Source organism: Cyprinus carpio, chromosome B12 (assembly GCF_018340385.1).
Source record: "Cyprinus carpio isolate SPL01 chromosome B12, ASM1834038v1, whole genome shotgun sequence".
Taxonomy (NCBI): Eukaryota; Metazoa; Chordata; class Actinopteri; order Cypriniformes; family Cyprinidae; genus Cyprinus; species Cyprinus carpio.
Window position 1 is genome coordinate 6,136,586 of NC_056608.1, and position 15,206 is coordinate 6,151,791.

A 15,206-nucleotide genomic window follows, 5' to 3' on the forward strand; every position below is an offset into this window, starting at 1 on the left:
TTCTAGTGCTGTCAAATGATTAATCTCGATTAATCGCATCCAAAATAAACGTTATTGTTTACATAACATATGTGTGTGCTGTGTATATTCAAAAAGTATATTTAAATAATACACACACATACAGTATATATTTTGAAATTATTTACACGTGTATGTATTTATATTCATATAATTTATTTTATATATATATATATATATATGCACACACATAACATATTTTACTTATATATATGCATGTGTCACAGTATTATAGTTTTTATTGTATTTATGATCAAATAAATGCAGCCTTTAGCATAAGTGTTTCCAAATCGTTTAAAACCATCTTAAAAATTACAAACTTAAAAGAAGCTATTTAGTTGCTTTTTTTTTAAATCTCACATTTTTCGTCGTTCTGCTAATTTCAACAATAGCTTAATCCACACGATCTGGAATTTGCGCGAGAGGACGAAAGATTACCCCACACAGATTTCAGAACCAGTTCAAGTTGTACATGGTGATTTGCTGTGTTGACCAATAGAAAGCTGCTTAGTTTAAAAGTGGCTTGTGTGTGCTTTGCTTCATATATGCATTATTGACAATAGACAGAATTTTGCAGAAATGTCACTGGCTCTACCTTACAGTGAAAGTGGATGGGGAACAGGAGACATCTTTGTCAACATTTCCCTCTTCACCTTAAACCTTTTATTACTCTAAACTATCACATAAAATCTTTGAATTATGCACAATAAGCAACATTTATTGCTTGAAATATATTGTAGAATACGGTGGATTTGTATTTTTGCCAGCTATGGAGACAGTGCTGTAAATGGTTTGAATTTAGAAACACAGCTTCTTGGAGACTTTACCGTGCTGACATATTTCACAAAGTCTCTTTTCATCTCTAAATTTATCCTCCTCAAAGAACTGCTGCCCAAAATGTTAAATTGAAAAATTCAAGCTAAAACGGTCAACCTTGGTTGATGGGTGACTAGTCATTTTAAATACTACATCAGTCACATGTTTGTTAAATCCTGATTATTTGAACTTTCCAGTGTGTGGATGACATTGATATTTCTTGTTTTTCTTTAACCTTCATCTGAGCGTTACGAGCAAACATTTGCATTGTGTCTCAAAGCTCTCACGTTTCATGATAAATGGGTTTAATTTTGTAAAGCAGTGTCATCATATTTCAGAGCGGCCCATTCTGCACTTCACGTCCAATCAGTGCGCCGCGTTCGACCCACTCAAACAAACGGCTGTTGTTGGTGTGCTGTAAAAGAAACTGAATTAGATTCAGGAGAGATTTCAGTTGCACATCTGCAAGTTATTTGTGAATCAGTTCATGCCTCTTTGACAGCGACTGTGATAATTGCAGCAGGATGGAGCCGTGGGTCTCGTCTTCAATGTGAATGTGCAAAACAGACGTTTAATGCAACACTGGAGTTTTAAGATGAAAAAATAAACTGTGACAATTTGGGTCTAAACTTGGGAACGTATGACGTCAATGACGCTGTTAAGTTAAGAAAGTTTACCTAAAGAGAGCGATCAGATTTATTCATTGTTCATACTAGCCAGGCTGATAAGTCTGGATTATTCACTCTACAAATAAAGGAAATAATCAAAATAGATAACATGGTGTTCATTTGTGAAGAAATTATTTTACTAGATTATCCAAAAATAGGTTTTAGTGTATAAATAATTTGTATTGAATTGAAAATTGCTTTATTATGATTGCATTCTTTTATCATGATATAAAATTAATTAATAATTTATATTTGTAATATTTACAGTATATTATTCTGATGTTGATCATTTATTTGGTTAAGTTTCTTAAAGAGAGTGTCAGTGAGTATGAAAATAATTTAGATTAGGTTAAACAGCATTTCAAATTTAAGAGTTTTAGACTTTTAAAGCTGGATTTGTTTCAAACTTTTCAATGAACACGTTAAAACATTTATTTATTGACTCTTTTGCTTCATACCATTTTTCATTTATTGAAATGTTGTGGTGAAAATATGTAGGTAAATATTGAAAATTATACTGTATTTTTAATATGCATATAAATGGAAATTATTTTAATTTATTGAAAAATAATTTCTGTTAAAATATTAAAATAATGTCTATGATTGCCATTCTCTTAAAATATGTATGTGGGTAAATATCCATGTTTGTACTGTGTAGTGTTAATATGCATATACATAGACATAATTAAATATGAATTCTTGTTTAGTTAGATTTTTCCCCCCTGAAATTAATATTTTAAATTTATTGGAAAATAATGGCTAAAATAATGTGCCTTAAAAATACCCAAGTATAACTTTTTATAAGTTGCATTGCCCAGTAGTTTCTTGTTTAAGCTCAGAGTGAGATCAATTATTCAAGCTGAATTCTTGATTTAACTTTTAACCAGCTTTAAAAGACTTCCTAAGGATCTGCAAGGCCCCTTTTTCACATTAGCAGGTCAATAATTAAATCGGCATGCAAGCAGGTGTACAGATCTGTGGTGACCTGGGGAATTCTTGAGCTGACCCTGAATCAGCGGCGTGAGACGGGCTCAGCATGACTCTGGTTCAGGGGCTTCGGCGTCTACAACCCTTCACTCTACTTCTGAAAGACCCTTGAAGGGTAATAAAAAGGAGGCGAGTGTAAATCCAGAAGTAAAGCAAGGGAATCTGTAAAAGCCTTTGATTGATCTTTCTCATAACATCACTTAATAATAGAAGGGAAATGCAATCTGCTCAGTGTTTTTCTTTTTATTGTTTTATTTGTTTCCTCCTAAACGAATTTACACAATGAAACAATATTTCAATCAAAGCAGTGAGGCGCAGTCAGAGCTTCAAAGCGTTGGAGCGGGGCACATGATCTCATAGTAAAGTTTGCTTTGTCGCCGTCAGGATTAACAGTGTTTGACCCACTTAGCTTTATATACGCGTGAAAACAGATGCCTCTGTGCTCAAATGGTCATTATAGAGAGGCTAGATTCATTTTTCTGCTGCAAACATTCGGAGGTATGCAGCCGTTTTCCATTTACACTCGCAAAAAAGGAAAAAAGGTCATTTAAATTAGTGATTCTCAAATAATTTTGCTTTTTCTTTAATTGGGAGTTGACATCTAACACAGTACCAAAATGAAAAGTAAACCAAAGATATATGGAGTGTTTCACTGGCTTGCATTATTTTATTTTATTTTATTTTATTTTATTATTTTATTATATTTTTTTTAATTATTTTTTTTTATTTTTTTTTATTTTTTTTTATTTTATTTATTTTAATGAGATTTAAATTTTATTGTATTATTCCTTATTTCTTATTTAATTTTATTTGAATTAATTTAGTTTTTTCTTTTTATTTATTTTTATTAATGTATTTTAGTCATTGTTTTTTTACTTGTATTTTAAATTTATTTATTGTGTACTTTTTATTTTTATTTTGTTTTATTTTTCTTTTACTTATTTATATTTTTTCTTTTTGAATGAATTTATTTATTTGTTGCTTTGTTTACTATTTTATTTTATTTTCATTTTATTTATTTTTTACTACCAGTATTCATTGGTACTTTACTTCATTTTATTTGACATTTTATTATTTTATTTTATATTATTTTATTAATGCAACTTAATAATGGTGCATAGTTAGGAAAGCAAAATAAGCTAAAAAAATATTATATATATATATATATATATATAATATATATATATATATATATATATATATATATATATATATAATATATATATATATATATAATATATATATATAATTGTTTGCATTTTTTATTTTTTTTTCTGATTGTTTATGCTTCTTGATCTTCCATTTCTGTCTTAACTGCAGTATTGTACATAGCAGGGAAATGCTGTGTAAACCTAGAGGAATGCATACATGCCCCAGTGCAAAAGAAATCATAGATAACGCATCCATATCCTTTCATTTGCGGCTTTTATTAAGGCCAAACCCCCTTGACTTTGTACCTCTTGGTAACTTTATAAACCTTTTCATATGGTGCGGTTAAGTACACTGAAGTAAAGTTCCATTACTCAGTTTGTGCGAGAGATAAATTGTTTGCTTGACAGCATGACAATGGGACCTATTCTATGGAACCAAGAAAAAATATCTGAAACCTAAAAAGAAACAGCCCTACTTAAAGAGGACGTAATTAGACATGGCCTGTTCAGCAGAAAGTTAGTGCTGCCTGCAGATCTGGCAGAAAGAAGCACTGAACAGGAAAGAAACAAAGAAATGAACTATATTGTAGTGTCGCAGAGCAGGTATTCCCTCTGATCTATGCTCGCCGTTATTGGGTCACACTTGGGAAGCGTAGCCAAACAATGCGGAGGAAGCATTCAGTGAATTTTCTCAGCGTGCTGAACAGTGCAGTAGAGTCAGTCAAAAGTACATGATCCAGTGCTCTGCCAAATCCGAACGCATCTGTTCCCCAGATTCCCTTCATAACTGGGACCGTTCTGTTATCCCTTGCCAGGTCACAAGCAAAGCTCTTGCTTAACTTTTACAAACGAATAAAGCAAGCAAGACTGCTTGGCGAAGTCATTGTAATGCCTTAGTGATGCATCAAAATGGAATTGTACTCGAAATTACAACATTATGAATTAAGACCTGAGCAAGTACATATTAGAAGAAAGAAATGACTGTGCTTTTTGTCTTGTGCCTTAGGCTGTGTACATTGAACCCAGTTCTCATTTATTTTTCAAATCCAATCTTTAGAACTGTTCACACTCTTATTTTGCAAATAATGTAATCAGATTAGTTTGTTTGTGTGGAGTCAAATATTTGGCAATGTGGTCATTATGTTAGGGTCAAATTACCATTTTTATTGTTTTATATTTTTACGAAAAACAAAAGAACAGTATTTATTTTATAGTTTTCTAACTAGAAATATTTTATAACATTGAAAATGTCTTTATTGTCACTGATAATTTTAATACATCCTTGAATAAAAGTATTTTTTAAATTGTATTTAAATGTAATTTATTATATTATATGATTTCTTTTTCTTTATTATTTTTTAAAATGTTTTTGTATTACTTATTTTATTTTATATTATTTAATTTAATAGATTGTTTTACTTATATTTTTCATTTTTGAAAATGTATTTTAATTTATTTTTGTTTTATTTATTATTTTATTATATTTTAACTTTTTTATTTTATTATTTTATTTTATATTATTTAATTATTTTTTTTACTTATTCATTTTTGAAAATGTATTTTAATTTATTTTAGTTTATTATTTTATTATATTTGAATTTTTTTATTTTTATTTCATTCTTTTATTTTTCTTTTTTTAATAAATATTACTTATTTTGGGATACCACACTGTCAAATTATCTGATATTTTAAGAGACTTACTAACCATATTAACGTTTGTTTGCCACACACACAGAGTAGGGGACAATTGAGGAAATGGTGAATATTTTCATTAAATTGGCAATTTAACAGTGTTTTGCCTGGTTTTGCCACTACACCTGTGCCCTTCCTCACTTTGCGTACTCCTCTCGACAGGATGAAGTGATCGCCGTCTCTGAGAAAGTCATAGTGAAGTTGGAGGATCTGGTGAAATGGATGGTGGCGGACGTGTCGAGTTGGAACAAGGGTCTGCGGGCCGTACCCCTGAAACCCACCGTGCTGAAGGAGCTCGGCAAGAACGGCCAGAGAGAAGCGCTTCACAAATACAGAGAGTCCACGCTCAACAGCGGCCTCAACTTCAAGGACATTCTCAAAGAGAAGGCTGAACTAGGTATGCAGCATGATTTCTCATCTACACAAGCCATACAGTAAGACTGGATAATGAATAATGATTTGATTGTGACAATATTCTTTATGACAATCATTTCCTGTGTAAAGAACATGAGGAAAGACACTGGAAAGCGATTAATTAGATGGACCTCAGTAAGCCGCTTCATGTATACGTTCAAGTAACATTGGAGAAAATAACGTGGTGTTTATCACGACTAACCGCCTGCAGCCCTTGATAATAACACAGCTTGAATGTTTCTCTTTATGAGCGTCAAACCTATTTTTTACGGTGAGTAGAAACTTAAGTGATTGTACAAGACACAACAAGAAAGTGTTTGAGTATGACACTTGTTTAAACAGGCAGGGTGTCGCCCCGGCATTCGTCTCCCTCTGCGCTTTTTCCTTCTTCGGTTGTTTCTGTCTCTCATTATCTGGGAACAATATGGTGTGTAAATGCTCATTAATGTGCAGACGGATCACACCCAGTGTGATTATGCTTCCTGTGTGATTGCTCAGTAAGGATCTGATTTATGAAAGCATTGTATGTTTAGTTTTTAAGCTTCGGCAAAAACAAAACATTTGCTCATACTTTGTATCTTTTTTTTATTTTAAACAGAAATAACTGTGTGTGCCTGATAACTAAATGAAACGGGGTCAAACTCCATTTTGTGTTATGAAGGAGATACAAGAAATAGCATATGTTTCTTTTATTAGCCATTGACAGTTATCACGAGTTGTTATATTTGCAACCTTTGTAATGCAAGAGTTCTTTACCGGTGTGTGTATATAGTGCACCGTGTGCATTTACAACCTTCTAAATGTGTCATTTTGGCTGCTTTCCTGTTTTGCAAATATCTGCTGGCTTGGACTGACTGGGTGATAACGAATACTCACAATCAGTTTGCTGGCGATTTAAGATTAGGCACAACTGTGAATGTTACACATGTTAATGTGCTTTTAATTAAGTGTCTTTAGGAATTCTTAATTGTCTTGTTAGAATGAGAGTGTTAAGAAATGGCTAGAGGTGCTTACTTTTGTTTTTTCTCTGTTTTCTTTTCATGGTGAAGCAGGAAATTTTGGAAGGACATGTTTAAGGACTATGTCATTTTTTTAAATAGCCAATAGGCTTTAGTTTATCAAATCAAATTTGTAAACATGTTATTACTTGCTAGTCAGAAGCAGGACGAATCATTAATATTTTCAATAAATCAATAATTCATGTTAAATCTATAAAAAATGACTTGCTTTAAAAAAAAATTGTAAATATATATATATATATATATATATATATATATTATATATATATAGATCTATTATAATATTATATATATTCAAATAGAAATAAGGCTTGTTAGGCAATATATATATATATATATATATATATTTATAATATATATATATATAATATATATATATATATATATATATACATTAAATTTTTTTGCCTAACGTGGCTTATTTCAAATTAAATCTTCTATTTTGAATATACTTGGTTACAATGGTTGTTTGAAAATATTTCTGTAACTAAAAGTGCAAATGCATAAAAAATCTAGTCAAAGATATAGCCTATAGATTATCATGTAAAGACAGGAAAATATAAAGATAATTGTTTTATCTATATCACCTAGCCTAGGCAGTCAAAAAGGCCATCGGGGGATTTCCACGATTCTGCAGACTTGGGCAGAATCTGATTCCAGAATCCCAAAAAAATCCATTTTCAGTGCATAGCATTTGAATCCGTTCTCACGCAGGTTAAAAGCCATTGAATGGCTAAATATACATATCACCCCCTTCAATTTGGTGGATATAATAATTATGCAGCACTACTGGATGGATCTTTTTGCTTTGTCGGTTACTGGAATTTGCATACGGCTTTGTCTCGAAGCTTGGAGGCGAATGTGCTCTCAAGTGGCCTGATGTATGAGGTTCCTATGAGATAGAAGAATCAATAATGGATGCTTTGTCACTGTAGCTTATGTGCAGACTACAGCTGCGAATGACAATCAATAGCTGCACAAAAAGATCTGTGATTTATTCGCTGTCAGTCCTGCAACCTTATTATTTCTTTGTGTATTGTGAGTGTGCACATTTTTGTAATGTTAATAAGTCGCTTTTTAATGACTCTATATGAGAGTGTTTGTGTTGTCAGGATGCTAAATGGATTTACTCAGAGTACCTCGAGATCCACTCAGTAAGCGAAATATTCTGGCACAGAACCATACTGGACTTGATTATTTGGAAAGGCAGCTCTTTCAATATCAGACTTAGTCTGTTTATTACAAATAAAGCATTTTCATTATTTACTCAATCTCATTTTGTTCCAATCCCGTATGACTTGCTTTCCTCCATTAAATACAAAAAGAGATATTTTGAAGAGGGTACCAGCTGATCTTTTCCATGAATAGGAACATGAGCTCTTAAGTTTTAAAAGAACACAAAAGCATCATAAAACTAGTCCATACAACTTGTGCACTATATTTGACCCTCATGCTGTTCCAAACCTGTATGAGCTTCTTGTTTTGAAGAATGTTGGTAACCAAACAGTTGACGGAAGCTATTGACTTCCATAGTATTTTTTTTTTCTCCATACTATGAAAGTCAGTTGCTGTTTGGATACCAACATTGTTCCAAATGTCATGTTTTGTGTTCAGCAGAAGAAAGAAACTCATATAGGTTTTGAAGAACATTAAACTGTCACTTTAAATCATAAGATAGATTTGTTTGACGAACAGGCAAAAAAATTAAGTCATTATTCACTGATAATATCCACCAATGTTTTGTTAATGGCTGTGACTGAAAAATTGAGTTAAACTCGATAACCGAATCAGTCCAATCTTTCAAAGCTTCATTCACTGCAGTTCAGTGGAAAAGAGCAAATAGTACATTCTTCGAAATTTCTCCTTTTGTGTTCCACAGAAGAACCTGAAGGTGAGTGAATAATCACAGAATACCATTTTTGAGTGAACTGTACCTTTAACTGAAACCTCTTTTCTTTTTTTTTCTTTTTTTAATTGTCCACATCTGACCTTTGTACATCAGTTTATTATTGAAAAGTGTAATACATAATCATGAATTATGGGGTCACAGAGTAAACTCATTTGCTTTTTAATATGAGATCAGAGGTGGTTATGAAATGAATTTGGGCTGAGGAGAATGATTCACCAACATGTTTTGCTTTTTAATTTTTGACCTGGAGCATTTTAACGCACCCTTTCTCAGGTTAAGAAGGAAGGCTGTCTGCAGGTGATATGAAAATTGTGTTAGTCACTTTTGAAACAGCACTGTAAAATAAAAAGGCATAATTGCTGCTGTATAAAAAGCTGACCGTTCACCTGCACAAATAGGGAGTGTATTAATAATTAAAACAGGATTTTTTTTCACCGTCTGGTATGTGGACGAAAGCCAGCAAAAGACTGCCAAGAAAATTGTGAGGAGATGTAAAAAAAAATACAGTGTGTAATCAATTGAAACATTGTTTATCGCCTCTATTGCAATATATTTTGCCAACAGGGAAGAGCTTAGTGTCTAGAAAGCTGACATAAACTTCACGCTCTGATTTGTGAAGTCTGCAATAATTAGATTTTAAAAGGTCCTGCTTTCGATAGAGGGACTGCAATAATTTTAGCCACATCTCGAGGGAACGAGAAGATAGCTATAAGGATTTTGCCATATTAGGCTCCTGTCAGAGTGCTCTGGGACGCTGCGTAATAATAATGCAGATCTTTGAACTGCCCTTGAAAGTGCTGAAGATTTAATGATGTTCCGTTTTGGTTCCGCCCTCTCCAGCGAAATGCTTTTTGTGGCTTTCAAAAATATCACTTTCGCTGCAGAGTATGCAGGGATCCATTTTAATGGGAAGGGATTTTGGAATAAGTTTGCAGAAACACCCAATAAGTGCCTAACGTCTTGTAATATATCAGTCTTGTAGCAAGTGCACATTTAGGTAGTCAAACAAGTGTCAAGTGACAGCAATTAGTTTTGAAGTCACATTCCATTTCACCAGTAACAAACTCCAGCAGATTTGCTTATGCTTGCTCATATTCAGCTGCCAAGTTAGTGTCTTAGATAGAGGGAAAAGGGTTTAATGGATCTCTCTGAAGCTGAACCGAGAAAAAAAAAAGGAAAAGAAAAACAAGATGAAATTGACTTGATGCATTCTTAATCTCGTAATTAACATATCTCCCCTCTGGCCTTGTTACACAGTGTGATGAAGTTTGACTTTGGGATATATTGCTCAAATTAATTCTCATGATGGTAGCGAAACCTCATCTAATTTTTGCTTTGGCTGCCGACATTAAACCCATTCAGGTCAGAGGAAGGATGGTGCTGGCTATTTTTCTGTTTACTTATCTGAAAGCCTGCACTTGTGTTACTGGGTTCAGTTTAGGTTCTCCGACTAATATGATATATATATATATGATATATAAGAAGAGCGCTGAAGAGTCGTTGTCTTTGAACAATGGCTGGGTGTTATCAGATGCACCGTGTGATCAGAACCCCACCCTGCTGTGCTATCTGTGTATGATATGGGACATAATGAGCATACGGTAACTCAACGCTGGATGGGGAATCTTTAAGATGATCGGGTGTTGATTTGCAGGGAGCGTGAGAAGTGGAAATGTCTCGTAATTCAGTGGCGTTCGAGAGATCGTTTGCGCAGCACCTGGAGGGTGGTGATATAATCACAAATGGCTTCTCTTTCATGGTGGATGTGATGTACCTGCACAATTATAGCCGCTGTAAAATGAATAATAGAGCCTAACAACACCTGACAGAATGTATCCTATATAAAACAGATTTGTTTATCTCTCAGTCTGTCTGTCTGTCTGTCTGTCTGTCATTGAGTTTGATTATCTATCTATCTATCTATCTATCTATCTATCTATCTATCTATCTATCTATCTATCTATCTATCTATCTATCTATCTATCTATCTATCTGTCTATCTGTCTGTCTATCTGTCTGTCTGTCTGTCTGTCTGTCTGTCTGTATTTGTATGTCATTTCATTTGATTATCTATCTATCCATCTATCCATCTATCTATCTATCTATCTATCTATCTATCTATCTATCTATCTATCTATCTATCTATCTATCTATCTATCTATCTATCTATCTATCTGATTCTGTCTAAATAACTGTTATATATCTTTCTGACTATCCAGCTATTCCTATATCTCTCCATTTGATTCTTTCCTACTATCATGGAGTAGTAAAAGTCACATTTTTATTATCTGTTCAGACTGTATTTGTATGAAAAGCCTCTTTCTGGGATCTCTGTAAGAGACAGCTTTTGGCTCGTTGCATGCTGGGGATATTGGCTAGAATCTGTCTGCTAAATGACATTCATGTCAGAAACATTAATGCTGCAGTTGATTTGTGACAAGAATCTATGTGACTTTCATTTTCATGTCCTGAAAAAGGCAATCCACGTTGTGCTGACACTGGCAGGGAGAGCGAGGCTAATGCGGAGGAGAGTAAAACAGATGACACGTTAGCTTTCACAGCCAGGGTAATATATTCTGGGCTAAATACAAATGATGTTGCAAACATGGAGATTCTGGGCAGGAAATTGTGTCCTATATTTGAGGCGCGTATAACAAAATGCATTATTATGTATATAGAGCATATTCATGTGTACATTATTGTAGACGGAGCACTGAAAAAAAAAAAAAACAGGTTTGTTTCAGCATTTGCTTTACATTTCCAGAATTAAGATGTTATTTATAAAAAGACATCACCATCCTGCCAAAGCAAATGAAAAGGCGCTTTGATTTTTTAAATAATGCTTATTACAGAAACTAACGCCTGTGCTTTGCTCTCTTTATACTGATTTGGATTGCTCTGTTTGTTCTGCTCTCAATCCAGGCGATTATTTCATTTTTCGTTTTTTCTAACCGTTATGTTTTTCTTATTGGCAAGCCTGCTGGAAGTTTACAGGGCTTATTGTCTATTAGAGCTCTCTGATCTTCTTATATCGCTGTTCTCTGACTGAATCCAGGCACCGGAGCCGGCGTTTCCAAAACTGTGGAGTGGGAATTGAAATGGAAAAAGCATGTTGGTTCCCTAATAATGGCACAGTCATTTTTTTAAACACAAAACAGGGCAAGAAGCAGTAATCACTGCCTAAACATTTTTATTCTTTTTAGTTACTTGGCCCTGTTTTTGTCATTTCCACAAGGCAAGACTCACTGGGCTGAAGTATGTGAGGTGAGATAGCATCCGTGCCAGCAGACAGTCCGACAATGTGTATGTCTCCCAGGCCTGACCTTTGAGGAAATGAATCGTTTTATTGTCTGTCCATTACAGAGCCTGAAACAACAGTTGAGTTATTAACGTTACCTCTCTTATAACGGCAAATCCCCCCAACCCAACAACCTGAAGCTGAACGGAAAGAGGAAAAATATAGCAAGAGTTGCTAACAACAGATGGAAAATAAGCCTTCGTTTTTCTTTTAGGAGCATTGTTGCATTATATGTTCTCAAACAGCTGCATTTGTTCCTGCGATGGAAATTCAAATAAATGTTAATGCAGTGTGGTGATCTTTTCTGAAGTTCGTCACCCCCTCCGGGCAGCTATTGTGGAATCTTATATTTTAAAGCGAGGGGGCCGGCTGCGTTTGTCAGGAAACACAATGTGGCTTATTGTGGTGTCTGGTGCCAAGCCCCAGCCACTCACGATGACTAATCTGTTATTATCATCAGCCAATCATTTCATGTCTAGTAAGCTTGGGGGGAGTTGCGAAATTCAAGAAGGCCTTCCTTAAATATTAAACATCTCGGACTTTGTGCGGTCTACATCTCTTAGTCTAATGAATGCCCTATTTGCCTGCAGTGGCTGCTTGCCTTTAAGAGTGTTCATTCATTTGGCTTAGTCATATGGCTCTGAATATTGTGTGCATGAGGGGTTTAATTATTTGCTCATCAAATTTATTCCACTCTATGTAAAGCCTACTTTATCATATTTGGCACACTAATTTTTAAGGCCTTCTGTTCTCTTATTGGTAGATTATAAATTTTTAGTTTTATATTTTTAGTAAAATATAATATTTTTTAATTAGTTTAATTCGAAAATGCTCCAGGTTGTGGTTCACGTGTCGGTATGGTCTGAAATCTTTACTGAATGTAGTAACTTTTATATTGTTAGTAATATTTCAAGGTTGAACACTTACTTGACTGAAGCAACATAGGTTTACTTGATTATCCATACATCGTTTTTTTAGAAAAAATATGGTAAAGTATGAGTATCTTATATGATACATCAGGTTTTTGAGGAATGTTTTTGTTGATCTCTCAGTCATGATTATATTGCATTGAATAAGACATATTATTGGGTGATATAGAGTGACATTTAACTAACATCTATATGCATTTTATGTAAGTAGTCTGTTGTACTGTTATAAAGATCTTACTGATTTACATTACTGTCAGAATTATACCCCCTTCATGTTCTTGTTTTTCTTCTGTGGAACACAAAAGGAGAACTTAAATTTGTCTCTGTTCCTCACACAAAGCTGTCATATGACTTAAGAACACTTGAAATATAATGTACAAATCATATAGGCGTCTTTTATAGTGCTTTTGTCATTTTTTGGAAATTGACAGATACGGTTACAAATATATATTCTTTCGTGTTCCATGGAAAGACATAATTGTACGCATCTGACAAAAGGGTGAGTACATAATGACAGAATTGTGGGTGACCTGTGCCTGTAAGTTGGTTTCTTTCTTTTGCATTGTTAAATTTGACCTCATTGATGTTTTTTCAGAGGATGTGGTATTTCTCTCGGGGGGCTGCTCTCAAACCCCCAGGTGATTTGCACAAGCTTGCAGAAAAGGAAGACAGCAGCATGCGTTTAAAGCAGAGCTGATATTTCAGTGGCTGGAAAACTCTTTTGGACTGATTTATCAAGTTTGCTGTTAGCCCTTTGAGACAGTAGAACAAAGATGCACTTTACTGCTGATCTGAGACCAGTTGCCTAATACAGCCTCAGTGGCCAATCAGCAGCCACCTCTTACCCCCTGTGCCCGGGGCAGTTGTCAGTTTGACCTTTAACCTCCAGTGAGTGTCAGTGCTGCTTAATAACAGCCATTAGTGAACACTAGTGTTTCCATTCTTGTCATCTCACGAGTTTAAGCATAATGACATGGCACCTCTCAGACATGTGGTGTCTAATATCCAGTAAGCTAAGCACTTTTGACTCTTCAGAGTAAAAGAATCTGCTTCCTCTAGAAAAGTGCTAGGCGATGTGGTAGAAATATGTAAACCAGTAGAGGTTTGGTATGGTGTAGTACATGTTGCATTCTCAGCATTGCCACAAGGGGCACTGTAACATTAGCGTAAAATTGTTGACATGTTTAAAACTAGCTACCTGAATAATAACACTGTTATTGTTATTAACAACAGCGGTGTAATGATAAATTTTTATGGATGAAGTGAATAATGATATGATGTATTAATATAATACATTAAAAAAAAGTGTTGAAACAGTGTTACTCACCAGTTGGCTTATAAAACAATTAATTAATTAATTAATTTAAAAATTAATTCTAACAATGCCTGACAATGCAACATGGTTTAGTGAAATTATCAAATTCTGTAATTATATAAATATGTAATCTGATGTGCTGCGTGTTTCAAAGTGAAAAAAACAACTATAAATATTAGTATTGTAATTGCGCTTTTGTTGTTGTTTCAAAATAATATTTTATAATTATAATAATAATAACAATTGTAATTATACTTATAATAGCAATATTTTGTATTGTTATTACATAATTATTACATAAAATATTATGAAATACTTTACTGTTTAATACTATAGTTGATTGATTTGTTTAATTTTTATCGTTATTGACAGAAAAGAATGAGGTGTGTGTGCTTTTCTTTTTTTTTTCACTAATTTGTCCCGAAACCTTCCCCAATCCGCCATAGGTCAGATGAAAGGATAGCCCCGCCCCAAGCTTATTTTATTGGTTGAGTAATTGCTGTTATGTTCTGTTAGTCGCGATGCTCAAATAAATATTTCTTTAAGCAATATTTTGATTGCCCCACTCAGAAAAAGTTTTTTTTTTTTCAAGAAAAAATAACTAAATAGTGAAATATTATTACCATGATATTAAAATAAGATTAATATTTTGGTCAAATCATATCATAATTTTATCATTTTAGATATCTCTTCAAAAAAAAAAAAAACCTGCTACTGCCTAGCACTACTGCTCAGTGCAGTGTGATTTTTTTTTTACGGTTGTGTTTTTTCTTCCATAGCGCAGAACCCCGTGGTTCAGGACGGACGGTGATCCTTTAATAAGCGTGCTCTTTGTGGCAGCTCCGAGAATTATGAATGATTAATTCCTTGGACAGTAATTGCAAAGACCTTGTCTACCACTGACTGCCGATGAAGAAATCAGCACAATAGTGCATTGATAGCACACTATCTTCTTATCCTCTGTCATCTAATCCCTCCTTTGTGTCACAC

General features: G+C 33.8%; 1 protein-coding gene across 1 annotated transcript in view; it reads left to right on the plus strand.

Moving 5' to 3' along the window:
• LOC109088376 (AT-rich interactive domain-containing protein 5B-like) overlaps window positions 1-15,206 on the plus strand; it is a 107,108-nt gene that overhangs the window by 7,445 nt on the left and 84,457 nt on the right. Inside the window, exon 3 of the mRNA XM_042735079.1 lies at window positions 5,495-5,729. Within this exon, the coding sequence (XP_042591013.1) occupies window positions 5,495-5,729 (235 nt within the window). The remainder of the gene's footprint in view (window positions 1-5,494; window positions 5,730-15,206) is intronic.